This window comes from Cydia fagiglandana, chromosome 17, assembly GCF_963556715.1.
Source record: "Cydia fagiglandana chromosome 17, ilCydFagi1.1, whole genome shotgun sequence".
Lineage (NCBI taxonomy): Eukaryota > Metazoa > Arthropoda > Insecta > Lepidoptera > Tortricidae > Cydia > Cydia fagiglandana.
Window position 1 is genome coordinate 15,368,668 of NC_085948.1, and position 27,091 is coordinate 15,395,758.

General features: G+C 40.0%; 2 protein-coding genes across 2 annotated transcripts in view; one reads left to right on the forward strand and one right to left on the reverse strand.

Moving 5' to 3' along the window:
- Positions 1-2,397: 2,397 nt before the first annotated feature.
- Positions 2,398-11,350, forward strand: LOC134672570 (serine protease inhibitor dipetalogastin-like). The gene is made up of 2 exons (XM_063530513.1): positions 2,398-2,476; positions 9,706-11,350. The coding sequence occupies exons 1-2, from the start codon at positions 2,464-2,466 to the stop codon at positions 10,356-10,358; spliced, it is 666 nt and encodes a 221-aa protein (XP_063386583.1). The 5' UTR covers positions 2,398-2,463; the 3' UTR covers positions 10,359-11,350.
- A 9,630-nt stretch (positions 11,351-20,980) lies between these two features.
- Positions 20,981-27,091, reverse strand: part of LOC134672898 (SWI/SNF-related matrix-associated actin-dependent regulator of chromatin subfamily A-like protein 1) — a 49,032-nt gene continuing 42,921 nt past the window's right edge. The window contains exons 21-22 of the mRNA XM_063530848.1: positions 23,239-23,298; positions 20,981-21,631 (exon numbers count right to left, since the gene is read on the reverse strand). Of these exons, the coding sequence (XP_063386918.1) occupies positions 21,284-21,631; positions 23,239-23,298 (408 nt within the window). The 3' untranslated portion in view covers positions 20,981-21,283. The remainder of the gene's footprint in view (positions 21,632-23,238; positions 23,299-27,091) is intronic.

Genomic DNA, 27,091 nt, shown 5'->3' on the forward strand with positions numbered 1-27,091 from the left:
CAGGTTCCTTAAATCATACATAATTAGATTCAGGAACACACACATAGATGTAGAAACAATTTTATAATAGCCGCCATAATTCAAGTAGGTATAAAGCAATTTTAAAATTTGACCATCGTAATTGTCGCAATTTACGTACCCATTCTTATAAAATAGTCTGAAATTGTTTAAAAAACCCACCACAATTTTAATAAATTGTGTGAACAGCTTAACGCTGTGCCAGCTGTACGCGTACAATTATGTTGAATACGAGTAGTTACTAATGGTACAGTAGGTTTTATCTCAAATTATCTCTGGGAAAACGCGCATTTTTGAGTTTTTATATGTCTTTCCGTGCAAAGCTCGGTCTCACAGATATTTCTTCTTCTTCTTCTTTATTAGGGGCTATATAAGGCTCCAAAGCTTAACATGTATCACCATTCCTGATCTATTGTGATCGCCACCTACTACAACTCTCAATCCAACCCTGCAACTTCAAACAGATGCAGGATCCTTTTGGTCTCGAGAGACTTTACCTCCTCCGGGCGCAATATGTGTCCGCCCAAGATTAGGTCACGAGTACGCATTAGGCAAGGGCACTCTGTGAGGATGCATGTGCAAGGGCGTCTCCTCTGCCTCCATGCAGAGTCTGCACCGCCCTATATCACGTTTCCCCACGGTGTGCATTGCCAGATTCAGAATATCTGCCAGATATTTACCTACCTATCTATAAAAGGTTGTATTAGGTATGGTATGCATATATGCACATTATAATTGATCAAGTGATAAATGTATTTTGATTTTTCCTTGAAATTCAGTCAAGCAGTCAGTCAGTCAACAGACAACCCGTAGAGCCTAGCCAAGACGACAATTGTCATCGTACAACGACAAACGAACAGAAAACAACGTATCGGGATGAAATGCTACGAAAGGTCACATGACTATTTCCATACATTATCACAGAATAATTAATAGTACTACCGTACAGAAAGGAAACTTCCTACAAAACCGAAGTTTGACAGCGGTTCAGGGTCGAATCATGCTGTCCCTTTCTAATATATGGCACTATCCCTTTCGGCTATTTAGGGTTGTCAAAAATCAAGTGATTATCTTATCTGTGGTCGTGCACGCAAAAGGAAGTCAAGTGGTGCCAACCCTAATAATTGCTCGGAGCAATGCTGAGCCGAGCGAAGCCGAGTTTGACCGAAGTCAGGAGTTTCACACCCCTGACATTATTCAAGTTTCGATATTGGCGTTTGGCGTAGGTACCTATTCTATCAACGATTGTCATCTTATTTACTTTTCGTATGGCGTTTGTCGATGTAGGATTGTCATCTTGGCTAGGCTCTGTCCTGCAATAATTACCTATGTACGAAAATGGCGTGAAATAATCGGTGACGCCTGTAGAGCGTAATCGTACATAAATAACAAGTCTAGTAAGACGTAGACTTTGACCTAATTATATAAACTTGCGGTGCCACTCATGATCGCCGTTTCAGGCCTTTCCAGTGAACTCAAAATATATCAGTTACGTCACGTTCGGTTACTTAAAGGAAAATCACAACAAATACTTAACATTATTTTCAGTGTCATGAATAAGGGTCGGTTGCACCAAACTATTCGTATCGTTAAAGAGTTCGCTAAATTTTGATGTATGGAAAGTTTCATAGTAAAGTGCCGGGGCGCGCCGGCTGACCAGTCTGTCAAATGTGGTTGGTGCAACTGGCCCTAAGTAACTAAGCAAACAGATCAGGGCTCGGGGCCGTTTTATAATAAACGATTCGACAACCGAAACCTATGCTAATGTCGCCTAAATATGTACAATCAGCTGCAGAGCTTTCTGTAGTACCTACAGGCGAAAGTCACTAGCAAAGGGAGTTGCCAAGATAGTTTCGGGTTTGTGTGTACAAACTATCTTTTGCATTAGCATTTAGTGCGAGCTAGATGTATAGAAAGTTAAGCAGACGTTAGCTAATATGTCAGTTTGACACTGCTAAGGCAGTCGTGGTAAGGCTACTGCACCAATACTGCACCCTAACGTCATAAAACTCATAAATGTCCGATTGCTATGAAGATTAAACACTTTATTGTCCTAGGTATAATGGTTTGCCTAGGCTAGGTGAAATGCTTTGAAGTCTTTAAAGATGTAGATACACAGCCTAGAAAGCTAGAAAGGTAAATACTCATGTCACATGGCATGTGTTTTCGCATTGAGCGTCGTCACAAAATGATGTAACAGCTTTAAAAGTAACAGTGCAAACGTGATGTAAACAAGAGCACAACAGTGTTTCCCAGACATTTCAGAGCTTTAGGTCAAAAACAGCTTCACAGAATGTCATGTTGACTGATGACGCACCGGGGAACCACGCGCGAAACTGATTGTGATATATATGGTCTGCGCTGGCGGCGGGCGTCATTCCACAACAGACCGTCATAGTGCGATCATAGTTTGATTGGGTTGAAACTGTTAATATCGACAGCAAGATGTATAAGTTTGGTAAGTTAGTTAAAAAACTGTTATAACTTCGCGATAATTCATTGCCGTTTTAAAAGGTAGATTAGGGTACATAAGACTTTTAAAAGTTTATTTTGTATATTAAAAATATACAAGTCGCGTATCATAAAATTATGCAAGTTATAGGTAATCAGTGTATTTATTACTTTCATAGGTTATACAGGTACTTATATCTTTTGATCGATTTTAGCTGCATTAAAGTCTGTCGCATAGCGCCACTTGCACCATCTAACTAACCCCGGGTTAACCCGTTAAACCGTTAACTCAGTGCCAAATTGTACTGGTAACCATTGTAGCTCCAGGTTTAATTGGTTAACCTCGGGTTAGTATGATGGTGTAAGGCCCAATTGCACCATTCCACTAACCCGGGATTAACCAGTTAAACCTGGAGTTACCATGGTTACCTGTACAATTTGACACTGAGTAAACGGTTTAACTGCATAACCCCGGGTTAGTGGGATGGTGCAAGTGGGCCTAAGTGGCGCTTAGAATTTTAAAATATGTAAGTAGTACGCACGCACGTAGGTTTAAAAAGCGGGGTACAATAACATAATATGTAGATAGATTTATCTCCCAGATCAGACATGCAGACATTGCAGATATCAACATATAATGTCAAGGGTAACCAACTGGTAACCAACCGATAGCAGAGTTTCATTACTGCATGCTTGCTTGTTTTTTGCGCGTATATTCCGTGTATTGCAAAATTATGGAGAAATTTACGACATGTGACGAGAAATCAAGTCCGTCTTGACCTACCTACTGTATAATACACAAATAAATTTTTGCCTGATTTTTACTTAATCGTGTTGACCCATATTAAAATGTTTGATACTTAATACTCAACCCTCACCTATAACTTTATGATAAAATAAAAAAATAAAAACACCAACGCACCAGATAATTCGATTTTTATTAAGAACCACCGTTAAAAAACCTACTGCATTCAAATAAAAAAAAACCTCATCCAAATCGCACACGCGGTCAAACTTAGGTATATTATAACACTGCTTTTTTGCGTCGGGGATTAAAAATAAAAATACACACTAAAGGGCTCTATAGTTCGTTTTTTTTAGCAATAGAAAGAACTTCGCAGAAGTAAGCTTGTGGTTCCAAATAAGGCACTTTTAGCGGTAATAATTTGAAGTAAATTATATGTATTGACCGTGCTACATTAGATAATTCAATAATTATTAACAATTAAAGAGCTTGATAAAAACTGTACGCTTACTTCTGTGGATTTCTTTCTAATGCTAAAAAAAACGGACTATATAGCCTTGAAATAAATCGCATGCGATTTTCGGTACAAAACGGCACTTCATTTGCCGATCGATTGAACCCTTATCTTTGTCGGGCTGTCGGCATTGTGTAGAAAATAGCATTCGAGGAAATAGCAATATCATAATGATTCTTAAAGTCAGTCAATATTTAACAGTCAAGGCATAGTTGTGTAACTATTTATTTAAAACGACCGAAGTGATCCCGTAAGTGTTCCGTGAACAAAGTTTTGTACGGAACACTAAAAATCGGAACATCCTGCCGATTATCCTTGCGTTGTCTGCACCTAGGGATTGCAATTGCTGGATCCAGCATCCAGCAATCCAGCTGGATCCAGCGCTTTTTTCGGTCCGCTGGATCCAGCAGGCAGCGCTGGATCCAGCGCCGCGGATCCGCGATAAAAAAACATCAAAAAACTACACACTTAACTTTACAAAAACATATAAAAACCGTTGGTTTAAGCGTTCCAACGCTTAGCCCATCCCAAATCTACTAGTGTAGGTAAATTTGCTTATAGATAAATATACTCGTCCCGGGTATATACTCGTAGATGTTTTCTTATAGTTTACAGTTACGCGCCATCTACACTTTGTGTTATTGACATTACCTTCGTATTGTTATGCAATACGCCGCTAGCCAAAAAATTTTTAATGTGTTTATTACCTATTTATTTTATTTTTTTGTTTTGTCTAATATAATATTTTGGTCGGGTCCTTATCGGCGTGAGAATGTTATGCCATCTGCTTGACCGTTATGGACCACGGAGTGCAAGCTATCGCTCCCAGGTTTTTTTGCAGTCAGTTACTTTCTTTCTCCTATCTATTCTAGCTATCGTTAGTGTTTCTAGATTATTCAACCGCATGTGAACTTTCGTTTAAGGTGGTTCGCCTAGGTTACTCAAAACTTAACTCTCGCTAGATGGCACCACTTCTGCAAAATTTCAGATTTTATTTTTTTGTGAAATGGTCTTGGTATTTGTATACTTAAAAGTATGTTTCGCGCACTCTTTAAGTAAATATTGAACTATTAAATAAAACATTGAATACTTCATTGTGCAAAAACCACCTTTTTAATTTGACGGAGTGTTGCTGTCACGCTTTTTCCTACTATTACTCACACATGCAAACAGTGTTTCCGTGATCCTTGTAGTAGACAATTTCACACAACGTAAGTATGTTGCAATAGCGTAACGGTATGTTCGTGGAAATACGTGCAAGAGGATTGGGGTTCAAGACTGGTGCGAGTAGGTAATTTCTTTTTGTTTCTCCTTTGTGTCTCATCTTACCTTTAAACGAGCAATTATTAGATATATAATTATTTATTTATATATTTGGATGGTATCAGAAACGGCTCTAACGATTTCGATGAAATTTGCTATAAGGGGTTTGATCTCTTAGCTAGGTCTATGAGAAAACGCGCATTTTTGAGTTTTTATGTTTTGTAAGCTTTGGTCGGTCTCCCAGATATTCAATCTCCGCTTGGCAACTAATCCCAGAATTGGCATGCGCACTAGTTTTTACGAAAGCGACTGCCCTGACCTTCCAACCCAGAGAGTAAACTTATTTGGATTAGTCCGGTTTCCTCACATTGTTTTCTTTCACCGAAAAATAGGTATCGGTGTATAAATAGGTAGGTATCAAATGCTATTTCGTACAAAAGTTCGAAAAATCATTGGTACCAGCCGGGGTTAGAACCCGCGACCTCCGAATTGCTTTCCGCTAGGCCAGCAGCGCTTCCCCCACATATTCAGTGTTATCAGGTTTTTCAAAATCAAAAACGATTACTTATGAAAGCAGAAGAATATAAATGATCGTATTAGATTTATAATTGTTACATATTTGCCGTAACTTATTTTTAAAATGTGTTTTTCAATTAAAAGACACGTCAAGATTGTTTACCTTATTTCTAATGCTAAAAAAAACAAACTATAGTAATAATTGTGTTTTTCATTTATAGACAAAATCCATTATTTTTAACCCTTTGACCGCCGTTGGCATGTATACAAGACAACGATAGAACGATACACTGGCGCCGCTGTCTTGTATACAAGACACAAATTCAACCGCTCGGTAAATGTGAAAAAACATCAATTGTAGTATTTTTTACACTCGTGTTAATGTTTTAGGTCTTTGATTTTTAAAATAATTGCATTCAAAGCAGATAAATAAATCCATTCTTTTATAATAAGGCAATCAAAAAAATTTGCTCCAGTTTTCAACGTTTTTCATGTTCCTCGTCGCCGTTGTCTTGTATACAAGACAGCTAGGGATGGGAATGTTAACTCGATATGAGAATATTCGAGGTGCAACGGATAGTTGTTTGGCCGGATACCGGATATTCGGCCTGACCATCGGCCGAATATCTGGTATCCGGCCGCCGAATATTCAGCCAGCGGAGCTGCACCTACATTTCGGTTTTTTAGGTGCGCATTCTGCAGTTTTGACCTGTTTCTAAGTGAACGTTCGCGCGGACACATTTCTAGGTTCGAAATGAGTTCGAAGTCAGTGGAATCTCTAAATTGTTTTAAAATAATAAACAAGTACGATTATGACCGTGACTGTTTCTTAAATCCAATTTGTTTACTCCGAAATCAAGCAATGGTACTATCCGGTATCCGGCCGGATAATAGGGCACTATCCGGTATCCGGCCGGATATTAAAATACTGGCTGGATAGGCCGGATACCGGATAGTAACCGAATATCCGGTGCCTCTAGAGAATATTCAAATTAAATATTAAGTGGCCAATCTGGTTTTATTTAAGCATTTGAACACCTGTTAAATGCCAATTGGTGATTACTAGTAACTAGAATACGTTAAACGAGAGAGAGACAGGCATAACTCCGGAGTTCAGGGAACTTGTTCGGCTGTCCATAGTAGAGTCAGACAAGTAAATCTGTCCTTGTGGTCTATTTGCAGAACAAATGATTCATTTTGAGATGATAGTGTGTACTGCAAAACGTAATTCAAGACCAAAAAAAGTAAGAAATGTTGCCACTTTTTACTAGCGCGTCTTGTATTTATGTACAAATAAATAAATAAAAGTACTTTAATAGTAGGAGTAAAATTACTAAGGAATAAATTATCTGAGCGTGATTATTTATCAAAAGGAATTTACTATTTTACAAACAAATTATTGCAATGGTAACATTGTCGTACTTTTTTTGGTCTTGAATTACGTTTTGCAGTATAGTGGGGAGTGATACCCTGCAGTGACCGTTTCGCACAAGAATGGTACCTACAGGCGGACGCTCGGACTAGTCAGTGTCGCCTAACTATGAGAATGTTACCTATGTATTTGAAATGGACGAAAAATTATTATGGTAGGGAGGGTGGAATACGGGAACTGACAAGCTCTTCTAAGGAACATGTCAAATGTGAAACATGCATTCCCGAACATTTCTGATCCCCACCCTTTTCCAATATTATTGTTCTTCACTCATTGACAATTCAACCCACGTGTCATTTTCCCCAATGCCAAATATTATCGACACACGATGCGCGGCTCTAACCTAACGCTTATAAAGTTTACGTAACGACAAGCGCTTACGCCGTTGACCTAGAGCCTATTATTACTTAATCCGCGCGGAAACGGTCCTTGTCGGTCTGCACTGCGGGCAGTCCATGCGCGCCGTTGTCATGTATACAAGACTTCTCGTAGAGCCTAGTGCGGTGATATTACGTCATGAATCGATATTGTTTAGTGGTTGTTTTTAATGATAAAGACCTTTATTTTTAACATTGTCGTGTGTAAAAAATATGTTAATTTTTGGCATTCTCGAAATAAATTAAAGTTGGTTAAGAACAAAGCCAAATTGAGAAGATTTTTACCATAAATTGTAAATATCGATATCACAATTTGCAATCCCTAAACTTTTTATTAGTTGTTTACTTAAAATTTACTCTGGCGTGTGAGTGAGCGTCTTTGCGGACTAGGTCCGGCGGCCAAAAGGCCACAGGAAATTTTATACACTTCTTTTTAGGGTTTCGTACCCAAAGGGTAAAACGGGACCCTATTACTAAGACTTCGCTGTCCGGCCGTCCGTCCGTCCGTCTGTCTGTCACCAGGCTGTATCTCACGAACCGTAATAGCTAGACAGTTGAAATTTTCACAGATGATGTATTTCTGTTGCCGCTATAACAACAAATACTAAAAACAGAATAAAATAAAGATTTGAATGGGGCTCCCGTGATACAACAAACGTGATTTTTGACCAAAGTTAAGCAACGTCGGGAGTGGTCAGTACTTGGATGGGTGACCGTTTTTTTTTGCTTTTTTTTGTATTTTTTTTGCATTATGGCACGGAACCCTTCGTGCGCGAGTCCGACTCGCACTTGCCCGGTTTTTATTGCAGTGAGGATGTCCTGATTGTAAAAATCAGAGAGATTAGGAAGAGTATAATTTCTAATTATCTTTGTAAAAATTAAAGAATACGTGTAGCCTATACTTAATAATCGATTTATGATAATAAGAAAAATTAAATAAAAATAAAAGAACAATACGAAATGTAGGTGTAACAAAAATACAAAAAGTTATGTTCCAGCATACAATGACTGGGGATCGAACCGGGAATCTTCCGTTTGCAAGCAAAAAAGCGACTGTTTGCATAACACGCCATGATAGTTCTTAGCTAAGCTGACGAACTTCTCGCTTAGGTCAATTAACTACCTGTCAAATATCAGTGTCAACAAAATTGCACTAAACATGACGGCACTCCAAATTCGAGCCGTGGTCAGCCCGGCAACGTCGGAAATGGTATGGCAACGTCGCAAATGTATCTGTACACGACATTTGTGACACACACATACGTAAAATTGATGAAAAGTTAACTATGATTTTTGCATGATTTCTGTATGAAACATTGTTTTCCTGTTAATTTCGCGCAAACGAATATTCGAAAGAAGATAAATGCGGAAATATTTGTGTACTAATACTGTGTAGTTACTTAATGAGATTTGATTGAATTTTGTATGAAAAGCGAACCACCTTAAGGTATAAGTTTTGTGTACGTATACAAAAAAACATTTAATATAAACGTTAAAATGGACGAGGATGGTGATTAAAAACTATGGAATTACCTACTTTAAAAAAATATATGAGGGCTGGAGTGCTGCTGTCCGGCAGCACCAGCAACAGTTACAAATAAATTACGAGCTCTCACTTTCAGAGATCTCAAAAGAAATAAACTTTCGCAAGAAATTACCTTAAGAAAAGAGTTTTAAGTTTAAATTACGCCCTATTATCCTCCCTTTGTTTGGTTTATTTCAATTTAATAAAAAAAAAACATGTAAAATTGCACCATGTGTTTTTTTTTGTAAAATCGGTAATCTGCTGGATCCGCGCTGGATCCAGCTGGATTGATACCGATCCAGCAAAAATCCAGCTGGATTCAAAACACTGCTGGATTGCAATCCCTATCTGCACCATTATTTGCCATTACTGTAGATGGGTAATGGACAGGAAAATCTGAAGGCATCCTTATCGTTTAATGAACTTAATTGCTGCAATAACAATCTGACTGACTGAGTACCTGTCACTCACTTTAATTACCTATAATGTCCTTTAACTACGGCGACTTCGGAAACCGATAACTTTGTTCTGGGAATAAATATTAAATGCCTACATCACCCTACTTACACTACTGTATCTTGGTAACACTGTCAAAAAAGTCAACTTCGTTAACCATTTGGATTTCGGAAAAAATATTAATAATTAATTAATAGTCAGTTAGGACAGTTAGGGTTGAAAATACAATAAAATTATTGATTTATAAATCTTGTTTGAAGGAGTCGAGATCACTTGTCTTCACCCCATCACACAAGCATTGCAGCAGCGTCTAGAATATAAAGTAATTTGTTAGATACGTACTGAAAATGACCATTCAAACGAACTCGAAATATTTACCACAACTAACCTATCTCTACTTGTCACCAGGAATCCTCCTCATCGCCTCCTACATCTGCAGCTCCGCAGCTCTCCCGCCCTGCGTCTGCACGCGCGACTACACACCCGTCTGCGGCTCCGATGGCGAGACCTACCCCAACAGTTGCATGCTCGAGTGCACAGCCCAGACCAAACAGGACCTCAAGCTCACCCACGGAGGCCCCTGCCAAGCAGAACCCACCTGCATCTGCACATTCGAGTACAAACCCGTCTGCGGCATCGACGGGACAACCTACCCTAACAAATGCGCTCTCGGCTGCGAAAGAGCTAGAAACCCAGTGTTGATTAAGCTACACGACGGCCCTTGTGAAACTAAAGCCGAACAAGGTAAACCCACTTGCACTTGCACTAGGAACTTCGAGCCAGTCTGTGGAACCGATGGAGTCACATACAGCAATATGTGTTTATTGAAATGCGCGGCGCAGAGCAAGCCTTTGGATAAAAAAGCAGACGGCCCCTGCGAGGATTTCACGGTTAAAGTAGTGGAAGATTTACAAGAGCCGCCTAAGAAAAGCTGTGTATGCTTCAGGAATTATATGCCTGTGTGCGGGTCTGATGGAAAAACGTATGCTAACCATTGTGTACTGGGATGCTCAAGTAACAGGAATCCCGGATTGAGCGTAGCTCACAATGGTCCCTGCTAAATAAAGGCTTAAGGCTTAAAAATGGCGTTATTCATAAACGCGCTACAATGACTCAATTACCTGTTTAATTGTCTTAATCTGTCATTATGACATGTATTTTATTTATAAAACATAAATTACCTAATTGAGACATGTAAAATTTAAGCATAACAGGGGGTATGCCTCCGATAGTAAGTTAAGCTTAAGTTTTTGCATAACAGGGGGTATGCCTCCGACAGTAAGTTAAGCTTAAGTTTTTGCATAACAGGGGGTATGCCTCCGATAGTAAGATAAGCTTAAATTTTTGCATAACAGGGGGTATGCCTCCGACAGTAAGTTAAGCTTAAGTTTTTGCATAACAGGGGGCATGCCTCCGATAGTAAGATAAGCTTAAATTTTTGCATAACAGGGGGTATGCTTCCGATAGTAAGTTAAGCTTAAGTTTTTGCATAACAGGGGGTATGCCTCCGATAGTAAGTTAAGCTTAAGTTTTTGCTTCTTGAGTTCTTGTAGTTAGTTAAGTTGGATATAGTTTTGCCAGTGGTTAATACCTTCCCGAGGGCCTACCGCGAATCACGTTCGACGTGTTGCGTGTGTTGTGTGTATCACACTTGTAAATTTGTCCGTGAGTGTGACGGGGATGCAACACGTCGAACGTGGTAGCCCCTCTGGCCAATCGTCCCGAAAACAGTATTGTATGTGATGTATCGTTTACTAATTAGTCTGAATATTGTTTGGTCTATACAGTCTGGCCCAATTAATATTTGTTCGCATATGAAATTTTTTGATATAGTGCCATTTATTTGTAATACTTATTTATTGAAAGATAATACGACTATCATAATAAAAATACATATATATGATAGTATAGATCGATTCCTAAAATGTCTTCCAAAGAACGAATATTTTTAAGTCCCAATGAATGGGTTGTGTCATCGTATTGTTATGTCTGATACGTAATTGTATAAGTGCGTAGTTTTATATATTGTTATAAATAAACATGTGATAATAAATTTGTGGTTTTCTCAAGAAATTGATAACCTCTAAAGATAACATTAAAGTCTTACACCTTCGGGCAACAACTAAGAAGGGAGTCGTAATTCGCACTATTTCCCCTCTGCCGAAGCATATGCCCAACTGAGCATGCACACAACTAGTGTGGTGCGTGATGACACAAAAAAAATTAAGTAAGTAGGTACATCCATTCCATTCACATCCATTTTTATTACATCTCTATTTATCCCCATGGTTGACTGGTGGACAATATATGCCTTTAGGCATTAAGTCCGCCATTTGTACATATTATTTGTATTATGTGCAATAACATTTAAATATAAATAAATAAATAAAAAAACAATCGAGTATCGATCAACAAGATCTGTTGTAGAAAATACTCGCTACTCGACTAAATTACTAACGTAGTCCGAGTCCGAACAAGCATATTTCCGAATTCCGATTCCGAACAAACATGCTTAATAACTTATCTTGTTTTCTCATAATTGTTTTGAAACAGTACCTAGGTTCAAGTAATAATATTTATGGAGGCTTATTTATATTACTTATTAGAAAGATAAATAAACAAATATGTAGTTAAGTCAATACTTTATTCTAGAATATTTACAATTTTATAAATAACCTAAGTATATTGTAGATAACGAAGTAACACAGGTAAAGTCCAGGTCTCAGATGTCGATGCGACCCATGCACCAAAAAAATGTGTACACGACCTTAATATTATGGCAATAAATTTGCAGCTTACAGTGTGCACTGCAGAAATAGCTAAGCAGACCTAGTTTTCAAAATGTTTTTCCGTTCTCCGTGCGGAAAGCGTCAACTTTCGGCACGCTACGATAAACGAAGTTGCCGCTTCCCGGCTCCGTCGAACAGAAAAATTGTATACAAACCTCGGGCAGTACCTAAATAAGAAAGCCTAGATCACATGTTTGTCTACCTCGGCTTCGCCTCGGCCAACAATTACGTGCGATCTTAGACATTTCTTACTTTACTGCCCTAGGTACGTAATATACTATTTCAACACACTTCAACACGCTTGTAACGTGTGGATCTTATGTTGAACCGCTATAAGGCTTCTATATAGTCCCGTGTGTTTATTTCATTATAATTATCAAACTTGTGCAGTAATTTATGGTACCTAATCCAATTGACACTTTTTTATTATACATTTACCTACTAACTGTTCAGTCAATTAAAATTATATTTTAATATTTGTTATAATATAAGTTTTGATTTATTCCTCGCAAATTTGTTGAATAACGTATACTCGTATAGTATGAAACACCTGTGCTTTGGTCATTACACACTTCGGCTTTCTTATGACGCGCTCGCTTCCAGCGCACAATATCGCCTCGTTGTGTAATGTCCAACGTAGCACAGTTATATCATAATGTACTAATTAAACACACCTCTACTGAGAACAAATGTGTGCACATAATTTTGAATACCTTGCCCGCTTAGCTACTAAATTTAAATGGTGACTGCATTTAGTAATTTTACGCTGAATTAGTAGTTTCGATAATCTTAAACCTTGACTGTAGGTACATGTAGGTGTAGATTGTAAAGGAAATCGAAATTATAAATAGTTATTGACGCAGAGGGCCTACCGCGAGTTCTCTGTTATTCTAATTACGCCTTAGTTTGCAATTAGCGAAACTCGGTGTTCACGGTAGGCCCCCTGCTACATTCAACTGTACCCTCGTAAGTCCCCGCGTACTTGTAACAAGTACAAATTAAATTCTTGTTATGAACTCTTATACAAGGTGGCCAAAAAATAAGCGCATTCCCGTTGCCAGGGAGGTTTTGGGATTATACTGAGCCACTTTTACAATGGGACCAACCCCGAAATCGCGAAAAAAAAATTACCCTCCCATAGAAAACAGACCAGCCAAAATCTATGAAGCAGCAAAATTTTTTTTCGCGAATACGGGGTTAGTCCCATAGTAAAAGTTGCTCAGTATAATCGCAAAACCTACCTGTCAAAGGGAATGCGCTTATTTTTTGGGGGCCCTGTAGAAATAAAAGAAAGTTCAAAATTGAAAAGCGAAAAAATTGTCTTGGGTCTTACGAGGGTACAAAAAAACCTCATTTGTTATTTAAGAAGATTTTTGTATTATGAGTATCGAGTACAAAGTATTAAATTAGTTCTATGAAAAATAAATACAAAAAATAATTGTTTAAATCAGGACATCATAGAGAGGAACATCGATTTGGAGGAAAACTTCACAATCACGCTCGGTAATTGATATTCATCCGATAAATATTGTATTCAGTCTTATCCATTTACAAAGATTTTATCCGGCTCAAAGGACCATAAATAACAATTTCTTGAGAGCTTTTATAGTTTTTACATTGCAACTGAGGAAAAAGTGCAAATATGTAAACAAGTCATAAGTAGAAGCGATGTTTAAATTTTTGACAAAGACAAATGGGAATACTCCACCAGGATTTCAAATATCCATAGAGTATATTGAATATTAGGGTATAGAGTTATCAGTCAAGGTTTTCGAATGCAGCGCCATCTATTGATAGTTCACTGCAACTTTTCAAATGTGTATATATCCATACCTATTAATACAGCTATACAAGCAGTGGCGGGCTTTTTAAATAGCTAAGGTTTGACGTTTGCGTTCTGAGTCCGTGCAAACGGAACCAGATCACATCAAGTGTGAACCTTCATTGTAGTCCTCGCCAGGAAACCGCTAACGAAGATCACACAATGATGTGACCTCGTTCAGTTTGCCCAGACCAGTAATTGAAAAACAATAAATGTGATTACAGTTTTATTTTCACATTACAAAATCAATGCTAATTGACAATATTCATTCATAATCATCGCTTTTAAGACAAGCTATCTATTAAAAGTATAGAAATAAGTAAAAACTTCTATCAATTAATTAAACTACACTCTTATGGAAAAACTTATTTAGCTCACTGTTCATCGATTGGAGCATTTCCTTCGTTTTAAATAATAGTTCCTCGTCATTTCTCGCATTCTGTCTTCTGTATCGAAGTCGGATCGCGTTCCTTTTAATATTTTATTTGTGTCTTTACACCAGTTATGGAGGAAAAACCTACAAGTCTATGATTTTCTTGGTAAGGGCACTTTTATGGTTAGCACATTGTATACAATTAAAATTTACTACTGTGTTTACAGCATCTTCTAAATATTTTTTTATATTGACCATGTCACAGTCCGTTTTTAATATGTTCGTGACCACGTCTTGAATATTAGAGAAACATTCAGCTAAAGCATCTGAAGGATATGATAAATATGGTTTTCCTTTGTTAAATTCTTTTAATTTTATGTATCGGCTGCTTTTGTCACAATCGTAAAGGCAGCCGTTGCATGTCTTACAATCTTTGAATATAATTTTAATTTTCCTTAATATATATCCTGTAACATACTCAATTTGAGCCAAAATTTTTACGTTAGCTTTCTTATTATTTATTCCCACCAAGACATGGTCACTGACATGATCAAAATTAATGTCATTTTTCTCCGGAGCGCGATAAAGTGCAGGTTTGTCAAAAAAGATCTTACTTAAAGACTTAAATCCACGTCCCTGGTCTTTCTCACAATTATATCCTGGAGAATGCAACGAATTTAAATTGTTGATTAACAATGCCGCGAAGGCAACCTCAAAATGTACACACGTCGGGTTGTTGCTTCTTGCACCATGGCTCCTCACACAGCCAAAAAAGTTTTCAAGTGGATCCTGGTTAAAGTGGCGTAACCATATGGACTTTATCTCATGCTTTTGAAACAGCAGATTTTTTAAATTTTCCAAATTTTCTAAGGTGCGTAGCCAGTTAGGCACGGTCGAAACATGACTTTTTCTGCGTCCTTGGGGTGTTACAAATGTCATTGTTTTTAAAACCTCTTTACTTTTCGTCCAAACACTCTGATGGCTTGATTTGGGTGTGAGTGGACCCAGTAAGTCTTTGCCAGGTCTTTTCTTTTCATTCATGAATCCTCCGTTGACAGAGTCGAATAATTCGTCAAAAAAAAGAATAACGTCGGCTGTTTCTTTGCTTGACGGATCTAGTATTCCTTTCTCTGAAAAATAGTGATAAGACTTATAGTGTCAGCGTTAAAAAATAACGTAAAATAAAGATAAAGTATCGACTATCGAGATGTAGCATACCTAAGTAAGAAAAGTTTAACTGGAAAATAATATTCTTTAAAAGTGTACGTCTAAGAACTAATTTTAATAGGATGCAATGTGTGATATCGGGAGTATATAAAAGATGTCTCATTTTCTTAATATAAGCTGCAGTGCTAAATCGTGACAGCGTAGGTGGATTGTCAGCAACGCTTAACCTTAGCCCTTACGTCATCTTGCACTAAAGCTTACGAATTGTCAGTTTGATGCGTAGGAACTGAATAAAAAACAGTGTTACCTAGTGTAGCTGTGATGTGATAAATAAATTGAATATTGTTCATATTTACCTGCTAAATATCCCATATTGACAGCAACTGAACTGCTAAGTAATTGTGTTGCATATTTGACTTTCATTTTTGGCATTTTCTTTGGATCTACATGCAGTTCTGTTAACTTGGGCATTAACCTTATGCCTTTATAAGCTGGATTTTCCTCGTATAATTTAACGATGTGTTCCCACTTGGCAGTTTTTTTTTCGTTATCAATGGAACAAGTCAAATCTTTTGTGATTAAATTGTTCCTTATATTTTTTATAAGGTGAGGAGGGTCATACAGAGGTATTACTTCATCACCATCCACGTCAAACACGTAACCTGTCGAATTTTTATTTTCATGTTTCGTTTCTGCAATGAGTGCATTGATGGCACTCATATTTGATGAGCCTTGGTCACAGACAGTTGCGATCACGTGAAATCCACTGGATTTTAATTTTCTTATGTGGTCCTTTATGGCCTGCGCTAATTCGTGTTTCTCGGTGGCTCCACAACAAAAGCTGTAACTAATAGGCTGTTTATAATTTTTTGTGATGCCTCTTATCATAAATACTAGCACGTGGTCAGCGATTTTTTTGACCCTCCTTTTTCCGTTGTCAACGAATCCGACGATCATGTCTTTTTTTGAATTGTACTCAAAATGAGGTTTAATTGCCATCTCGTCGAATAATAAAATACACAGCCTTTCAGATATCGACATTTTTCTGGCCTTTTTTTTAAGATTTTCGAAAATTTTATCGTTTATACCGGCTTTTAAGGCTGCAGCGGATATCATCCTTGATAATGTGAGAGGCGATGGTAGTACAAAAATGTGCCTCAGCCATCTATACGCCTTAGGTCCTTGCTTATAAAGAGATAATGCCATTATTTTTTCTTGTTTTGTGAATCTCCTTCCCATTTTCTTTTTATTTATCTCTCTAAATTGCATCATGACAAATAGCAAAGCCATTGTGGTAAATTTACCGATGGCTTTCTGAAAAGCTGTGTTGGTTGAGAGAGACATAGCTTTTTTTAGTCTGACGGCATATTTGTCCTTCGTCTCGGTAAGTTTTTTTATATGTTTGGCCAAACTACTAGCTTCAGAGCAAAATTGTGGCGTGTAGGGTTGCTTATGATCTGAAATAAATTTTATAATATAAGTAAATACTTAGAAGTATAGGAAGAAATACTTAGCAGTCTTAGCACTTATTCATAAGGTGTGACGTTCTCAATCAAAAGGTACCACATTGCCACTTGCCATAAGGACGCTGTGTCAGGTTATTCGTATAAAGATACAAGCAAATTTCGTCTTTATGGTAAGCGAAAAAGTGCTGAGGGTTAAGCATAGGGTAATATAAATAAAGAAAGTGTGGTAAATCCATACATCAATTTTCTTACAAAAACGCGCTTTATTTCACAGTCGACATGTAACGTCATAGTAGTGGAACTATCACTACCGGTATTTGACACCAGATGGCACGAGTGTCGCTACTGACGAAAAAATGTACTGCTAAAACAATTTACAACTAATATTAGAAGCAGAAGGAGTTGAAAATAGAATTTCGAGTAATGCGGTCATAATATTAGCTGAAAATTGTTGAGCATTAGAGTATTTGTTCGCCGCGACATTTATTGTCGACTAGCAGTAACTGATATAATCTTTACTTATACATATTACTCTATCTATGGTGTTAAGGTCGGCAACGCACATGTAACATCGCTGGAGTTGCAGGCGCCCATAGGCTACGGAGACTGCTTACAATCGGGCGGGCCGTATGCTTGTTTGACACCCACGGTCCGACGTAGTATAATAAAATGCATATATTATTTGTAAGAAACTTTACAGGTTTATTATCAAACTGACCTGAAGTTGAGGGCCGAGAAGCGTCGTGAGCAGCCGCATTTGTGATGTTGGTCAATGGGGCTCGGGGTACATGATCATCTTGCAATGGTTCTTGTAAAATACTTGCAATTTTCAGCGATGCCGTTTGCGTAGCCATTCCTGAAAATCATATATTTAACCAATTTAATACCTAAAGAATATTTGTTTTTTTGTAAAGTTAAGACGAAAGCGGAGGAACCGTGTGAAATCGCCTTTTCATACAAACGTAGTCCTCATTTTCCTCTCTGGATATTAACATAATTGAAAACATTTTGACATAATTTGTTACACATCAACCAAGGCTATGCCTCTCCTCCATTTGATTTTTCACGAATATTTCAATTCTTACGTATAAGAGTTAGGAGCATTTAAAAATTTCTATGAAATCTATTTTTCTCACCAAATTTTTACAATACTTAATCAAAAAATCGAAAACAGTCAAACACATAATAATTTGGAGCCCTTTTGGAAAGTAAAGAAAGCAAAATTGAACTAACATTTTTCTACTATGACCTTCTATTTATTATGGGATAGTCAAATATACTGTTACTGTCTGTCTTTCGGGGCCCCCTGAGAATGGGGGCCCTGGACACGGGCCCCGTGTGCCCTTATGGTAAAGACGGTACTGGGCCTACAATCGAAATCGAAACACGACAATCGAAAGTTCGGTTTCTGCCTCTCTATCACTCTTGCTTATTCGATCGATAGAGAGGCAGATAAAGAAATTACGATTTTCGCGTTTCGCGGTATGCCACCTGTAAACAAACCGCCTTGGTGCATCAATGTCATAGTGAAAACTTGTCAAACAACTGTTTAAGGCCTAGTATGTATAAGTTACTTTATGATTTACTAAACAAATTAGTGCTGCACACTGGCGGCAGAACATTGCAGTAATACTCCCTATTGGTCCACTACTTTTAGAGAAAATGGGCTGTGACAGACGGACAGACAGACGCACGAGTGATCCTATAAGGGTTCCGTATTTTTCCTTTGGAGGTACGGAACCCTAAAAATTGATATATGTGACGTTCCACGGCAAAAGGTACCTTATAGCGGCTGGCGGTTACGTCGCATAGCGCCGCAACAATATTGGGGCGGCGTTAATAATAGCGTAAGCGCCAACCACCGTAAGGTACCTTTATCCGTGGGACGTCACATATTATTGTAAGAAAATTAATAGGTTTTCAAACTGACCTGAAGTTGAGGGCCGAGAAGTGTCATCACCACCCGCATTGTACTGATTCGTGATGTTGATCAGTGGGGCTCGGGGTCCATGATCATCTTGCAATGGTTGTTGGAAATTGCTTGCAATTTGCACCGATGCGGTTTGCGTAGCCATTCCTGAAAATTTAACAAATTTATTACAGAAATATTTATTCTTAAAAAGTGTTGTCATAAGTCATAACAATGAAAGACCAAAAGTTAAGTTAGAGGGCAACGGGTCTTTTTTAGGGTTCCGTACCCAAAGGGTAAAACGGGACCCTATTACTAAGACTTCGCTGTCCGTCCGTCCGTCTGTCACCAGGCTGTATCTCACGAACCGTGATAGCTAGACAGTTGAAATTTTCACAGATGACGTATTTCTGTTGCCGCTATAACAACAAATACTAAAAACAGAATAAAATAAAGATTTAAGTGGGGCTCCCATACAACAAACGTGATTTTAGACCAAAGTTAAGCAACGTCGGGCGGGGTCAGTACTTGGATGGGTGACCGTTTTCTTTTTGCATTTTTTCCGTTTTTTTTTTGCTTTATGGTACGGAACCCTTCGTGCGCGAGTTCGACTCGCACTTGCCCGGTTTTTTTCTAAAACACCTTAAAATAATAGGTAGTACATGAAACTTAAGCCATATTTTAGAATAGTAAGTGATCTGTAATGTAAGTGAAGATTCCAATAAACAAGGCTTTTGATAAAAAACCTGCACTCAAATTAGTTCACCCGTTCGAGTGCTACATACATTGCCGCAGGCAGACATACAACTACATACACAGAGATATATAACTACTACATACACATACACATTGAACTTATGACAGACCTTTTTTGTCATTGGGGGCTAATATTAACACTATGATATGTCCAATGTAATATGAACCCTAATGTCACAACAATTAAATCGTACAAGTGTGCAATGCGGCTAAAATTGTGTATCTTACCTTTTAAATGCAGTGTTGGAACTGCAATAGCGCTGAGTCTTCCGCTTCGAGTAATAAATTTTTCCTCAAAGTGAATATGACACACTTTTCGGTACTTATGAATAAATTGGTTATCCAAAGATAACACATCTCCACCAACAGAGTAAATCCAAGTACGAAACCGATCAGCCTCATTAATTGGGCAGGGAAATTTGTGAAGAATCACATTATCTAATCCTGAAAAAAAAAAAAAAAAGAAATGTATATGTATAATAATTACAGTAACACTAGTACAGACTTAAGTAGGTAGGTACACTATCAGAATGATCTTTAGATGTTCAATGAATACCTATATTAACTTAAATAAGTAAAAAAAATATCACATATGAAACTGCACTTAAGTCAAGGTAAGAAATGATAAAAACCTAGTGTGGATATTGTGTTCTTTAACAATGCTAAAGAAAAGCCTTTGAAGGACCCGGTCCTTAATAGGAAAATACCTCTACTCTATATAACTTATAACACTTATTTGGAAAAATACCCAGACTGCGTATATACTGATAGTGTTATATGTATTAAAGAAATATAATCTAAGTATTATTACATGTCAATAAAATACCATGCAGTGCTAATAAATCATGACAATTTTGTCAAAGTTATATTCGAAAACGCCAAGTTATATTGCACATGAAATAGGCCTTACTGGGGTCATAGTTCCATATTTATATTTCAGGGTTAAATATTATTGCCCCACACTTGAAAATGAAAAATATTCATATGAATACTTACGCGTTTTACCGCAATTAGGTACACAACACATCGCACTGTTTCGAACCATTGTCGCAAATAACCAATCCAAGCAGCAAATCAGAGTCCGTTGAGCACACCAGGTATATTCACATAAAAACAGATTTATCAGAGTCCAGGGCAAGCGTAGTCGTATAAAATCACAAGAGAATCGTTTCAGAGCACTTTCAAGCATCGAGGATAACAAGAAAGTAAAATATTGAAATAAAAACGTTATGGCGGGTCTGTCAATAACGTTCCGTTCCTTTCATATTTATCTAAATTGTATCTTAAAATTTGTGCAAATAATGATTTTAAAATGGACTAATTTAAAGAAAAAACATTCAATTAATATTTTATTATTAGATATATGAACCAAAAATATTTTAACAAGCAAGCAATAAGTAAAACTAAATTATTATGTTATTTATTTTCTTTTGTTAATTGCGCATAACGAAAAAGATGGATGCGGCATCACAGATTATACAAGATTTGAAAGACTTATAAAATTGGTTTTCACGCCCTCTGTCGTTAAGTTTCCCAAGCATATCCGAGTACATCGGATTCACTACTTCTTTGAACTGAAAACACTGTGCAAATATCTTTAATAAAACAGTAAAAATTCTGTACGTTCCTATTATCCATTCAGTGTTCCTGCCGATTATTTCTAATCCAAAAAAGAATTATAAAACCATCTAAATCTAGTACTTATCATAAATCCAACGCAGCCAACAATTCATCGCCCTCATCATCATCCAAAAACGACTTGGTCATATCAGCGTCATTCACACTGGTATCGAAAGGCTCGTCGAAATCGCCTAATGTGGTACTAAAACTTTGTCCAATATCACCTAATGTGGTAAATGAACTGTTGTTATTTTTATTGGTCTGTGGGTTCTTTGACTCGACAAAATCACCTAATGTGGTAAATGAACTGTTGTTATTTTTATTGGTTTGTGTCTTTTGGGAGTCCTTTCGTATGTTGGTGCCTGGGATATAGTCGTTTGGGTTCTTCGGACATTTTGGGCTTAGATACTGGGTTATGTTGGTTCTGCCTTCCTGAAAAGATATTCTTTGATTGGATGTAAGTCGTTTACACAAGATTTTTCCGGTCAATACAATCTAAATAAAATATCGAACAGAATTAGTAACATCCAGGACTTATGAAGAAAATAGTCACTTTAAAGTATCACTGTATAATAGTTATTTGTTTTATAAGTGGGCAAAGTTGTTGTTTAACCGCTCGTGCTAATATTGATATCCGAGCAAGCGAAAGATTCCAAAATTCTCTACTCAAAAACTCGCTACGCTCGTGGTTCAAAAAATGGAATCTTGAGCGTCGCGAGGGTTTCAAAGCACGAGGGTTAAACAAAATTTGCCACCGAGTGTAACACAGGATTTTTCACCACACCAACCCGAAGCAAATATGAAATGTAAAATATCAAACAAAATCAAATCCAAATGAATGTTATTAAATATTTATCATCCAAAATCATCATTTAAAAGTCAATTCTGCCACCAAACATAGGAAAACAACTCAAAATTTGCATTTGATTACTTTGCCTCACATGTGAATAAAATGCAACTTTGCTATCAGTTTTTGAAGTGCAAAGTAAGCCTTTCCGAGCTGGTGCGGTGAAAAATAACTTGACCCTTTGAACGCTACACGAGCGCGACCTTCGCGGTATACACGAAGGTTAATATTGGGTTGTAGCCGCGCGATCCATTGACGTCTTTAGCGGTCAAATAGCTATTATTTAAATATGTACAGATGTAATGCATAGCTATGGTTCGTTTTTTAGCATTAGAAAAAAGGTAAACAATCTTGATGTGTCTTTTAATTGAAAAACACGTTTTAAAAATAAGTCACGGCAAATAATTATGTAACAATTATGAATCTTATACGATCATTTATATTCTTCTGGTTTCATAAGTAATAATTACTGATTTTTAAAAAGCGTTTTTCAAATAAAAGACATGTTAAGATCGCTCATCTTCTTTGTACCTACTTCTTTCTAAGGCTAAAAAAAACGAACTATAATTGTTTTCCATCGTATTCTCTCGCAAACATTCGTATTTGTCATGCTACTTCAGTCAACCACAGTGGAAGCGTGCTGGGCCCATAACCTATTGAAACAAATATTCCTCTCTTACAATTTTTATTGAAGTCTGTCAAATATACATTTGAAAAATACAGCAGTCATATAGAAAAGTATGTACCTGATGGCCAGTTCCAACACTTTTTGTACAGGGCCTGACTGAAATAGCAAGACACGATCGATCGTTTGCGTGAAAATGCAATGGAAAATAATCCTGCACCACGTCTGTAATTGTCGCGGGTTCAAACCCCGGCTCGTACCAATGAGTTTTTCGGAACTTATGTACGAAATATCATTTGATATTTACCAGTCGGTTTTCGGTGAAGGAAAACATCGTGAGGAAACAGGACTAATCCCAATAAGGCCTAGTTTACCCTCTGGGTTGGAAGGTCAGATGGCAGTCGCTTTCGTAAAAACTAGTGCCTACGTCAAATCATGGGATTAGTTGTCAAGCGGACCCCAGGCTCCCATGAGCCGTGGCAGTATGCCGGGATAGCGCGAGGAAGAAGAGAGATATATCTGTAATTATTATAATGATGGGCAGAAATCGGTAAATTCGGTACTTACTTGGTGTTTGGTGGTGGTGCCTTCAAACGAGTCCCCGCTGAGGCCAACGTTGTTCAGTACCTGTTAGTAAAACAAACATCAGTTATACACGGTGTAACATGAGGAAACCGAATAATTTTAACCACGCATTTCTAAAAAGAAAGCCAAAAGAAGGAAAAAATGTAATATGAGTTTAGGTAAATTTTGCCAAAAAAACATTATTTTGTTTTTTTTTTAATTTTTTAAATGTATTTGAACATAAAAAATAAATGTTATTGGTAAACTTGTCACTTAAAATTGATTTTAAATTTTTTTTTCGTAAAACCTACTTTTTGAAAAGTGTTACTTGTCACTTTTTGACATCTATCAATAAGGATATTTAGAATACGTCCCATAGCAGCAACATCACCGTCAAAAAGGTCTTTTACACTATGTAACAATAAAACTTGTCTTTTTTTTAAGTAATATTATCTCTGAAGTCTCCTTAGTCTCCTTCCAGGCGCGTCAGGAAAAAGAGGTCGAAAGACGGATTGAAAACGCCTGGAGGAGCTATTGGTCCATGAAACACCTGATGAAAGGTAATCTTCCGATGTCACTAAAACGGAAGCTCATGGACATGTGCATACTTCCAGTTCTAACCTATGGTGCACAGACTTGGTCTTTGACTAAAGCTCAGAAGTCCAAACTTTGGCTTTGCCAACGAGCTATGGAGCGTAGCATATTAGGTGTCAAATTGGTGGATCGAGTCCGAAACACCACGCTGCGCTCCAAAACACAAATCGTCAATGTAGCTCGGAAGGCGGCCAAGCTAAAATGGGACTGGGCTGGTCACGTCTGCCGAATGCCGAATGAGTTGTGGGGCAAAATTGCTACAGAGTGGGAGCCCGAAAACTCAAATCGGGGAGTTGGCAGACCCCGCCGGCGATGGCGGGATGAACTAGACTCCTTTTTAAAGGAGTGGCCAGACACAGGAGAGGAAAGAGATCTCTGGAGAAATTGGGGGGAGGCCTTTGCCCAGCAGTGGGACACGTAAGGCTCCAAATAATAATAATAATAAGCCCCCAGGGCAGCTTGTGGCGAGCTGAATGGGAAGTGACGTCCCTTGGGTCCCATACCCCCGAGAGTCGGTCAGGCCCCTCTCTCCGGCTTGCCTTCATTGGCCGGCTGGAGTGAACACTGAGCAGGGGCCGCAGGACTCTCACCTCTGGCTTGCCTTAACCGGCCGTCCAGAGTGGGGTGTCAGAGCTATATGCTCGCAGGGTGGAAGTGAAACATGCCTAAGACGCGAGTTGGCACAGTGGCTGCAAGCAGCCACTGGGTAGAAAGCGGTGCACACCTCTCCACACCCTGAGCCGCTCACGCGATGTTGTCCCCTTGTCGCTCCGTGCGAGCGGCCGTTTTCGGGGACCCATATTGTGAGTTGGCGAGTCACCACCTGCCTATTTTTCGTGTTTTATAACATATGATCAAGGCAGGTGCCATAGTTTCTTCCATAGTCACAGTTACCAGTCCATTAGCATCTCAACCCAATAGCCCATCAGTTCTTTTTGTTCCTTTTTCTTGCAATGGTCCTACACTAACCGCGGCTTGTCCTTGGGTGCACTACTATAGCGCAAACAGGGGTAATCGTCGGTTAGTGTCACATCACACTTAGAGTAAATTGTCAATTTACAAGGGGCCTCTACGTGTTGGCTTCGGCCCCACGCACGCCTACCAAAAGTCCGGGACCCCATGGTCCCGAGATTATATAAATGACACACATAATAATAATAATATCGCTTGGGCCCTGCCCCGCTATATATATAGGTTAGGTTTTTTATAATGTGTTTATAATTTTTTTTTTATTGTTTTGTAAGTGTTTTTATATTATGTGTTCCGTACTCCACATCGGATATCTTCATTGAGAGAGTAACGCGATCGTTGACCAATGATGCCGCTAGCGTCTATGTAGTCGCTCCGCCCCACGCCGTGACGTAGTTCCGCTTCCACTTCCTGCGAACCGTTGCTCGCTTCCCGCTACTCGCCACCGCCATGTCATTGTTTCGTCGACCGTCTTGGACGATGGTCCGCAAATATTTTTTGCGTATATTTTTGCAGCATGGTGCTTTAACATTTCCGATCCAAAGCTCGGTCGATTAAAATAGTGAGATATGGCAGAGATCGCCACTATTAGTCTTTTGGCGGTCTCGCGATCGAAGCCATCGAACGGTGCTTTTCGATTCTACCCACTTTTTTCTTGCTAAATTAATTTTCACATTCCATGCTGCTAAAATCGTTACCGATAACTCGCATTTTCGAGATCGAAGTAGGAAGTGCGTCAGTGGTTTTTGTTAACAAGTGGTAACAAGTCGCTCCGCATCGGAGAGGGAACGTGCGGTCATCGTGCCTGCGGCGGCGGGGGCGGCGCGGCGGCGGACGGCCTGCGCGCGCCGCTGCCGGGTGCCGCGCTTCGCTGATAAGGAGGTTTGGATTGTCTCGAACCATCCGGTGAGCCAGTTTAAGATATTCTAGAAGTTACTTCGACACTCGCGGAGGGTTCTCAGGCAGTAGCCTGGGAGTACCTCGTGTTGTTAGTTGCGGCGCGACCGGGGCGCCCCGTCCCCCGGCGCGGGGGCGCGGGCCCGGCGCCCGCCCCCGCCCGCGCGCGCCGCGTCTTCTGCTGTCGTCCAAGGTGACTCCGAGACACCGCGACGCTGCGGGCCACGGTGGACGCCTCCAGTCCGCAGGACTCGGCGAGACGTCACACGCCCGCTCCTGTTACTGCAGTCGCGGTGCGGACGCCTCCAGTCCGCGGGACTCCGAGAGACGTCACACGCCCGCTCCTGTTGCTGCAGTCGCGGTGCGGACGCCTCCAGTCCGCGGGACTCCGAGAGACGTCACACGCCCGCTCCTGTTGCTGCAGTCGCGGTGCGGACGCCTCCAGTCCGCGGGACTCCGAGAGACGTCACACGCCCGCTCCTGTTGCTGCAGTCGCGGTGCGGACGCCTCCAGTCCGCGGGACTCCGAGAGGCGTCACACGCCCGCTCCTGTCGCTGCAGTCGCGGTGCGGACGCCTCCAGTCCGCGGGACTCCGAGAGACGTCACAGGCCCGCTCCTGTTGCTGCAGTCACGGTGCGGACGCCTCCAGTCCGCGGGACTCCGCGAGACGTTACACGCCCGCTCCTATTGCTGCAGTTGCGGTGCGGACGCTTCCAGTCCAGCGGGACTCCGAGAGATCCGCGTGGCTCTGCGAGACGTCACACGCCCGCTCCTGCAGCTGCGGGCGCATCGCGGGTGGATCGCGCCAAGGTGAAGACGGACCGCTTCTGCGTCCCGACTGCTCTAGCGGAAGGAAGGTAAGTTACGTGTAAGCAGTGGAAATGCTACGAGTACAGCGACGATCGCCGCGTTGGTTGCCGCCCGTCATGACGTCGCTGGTGACCTACGCGCCGGTGGTGGCCACCACGATGGCACCGCCGAGGGCAACAGCGTCGCCGTGATGATGTGTGCAGCTACGAGCCTAGCCATCGGCGCCTCCCGTGCCGGTAACGTCCGTCACGCGCACCGGCGCCTGTCGAGCTGGCCGCCACGACGGCGCCTCTCGCACCTGAGCCTGGCGACGGTGGCCGCCATGATGGCGCCGCCCGCTCGATGACGCCGCCTGCCCCCCGAGCTGGCCGCCACGATGGCGCCTCTCGCATTACGCATCGACGCGGCGGCGGCGGCTGCCACAATGGCGCTGCCCGCCACGATGATGCCGCCCGCCACGATGGCACCACCACCTGCGCACTGGCGCCTCTCGAGCTGGCCGCCACGATGGCGCCTCTCGCCTCACAGCAGTGCCTCCCAGACCAGCCAGCCAGACGGCGACCGCCTCATGCACCGGTGCCTCCCG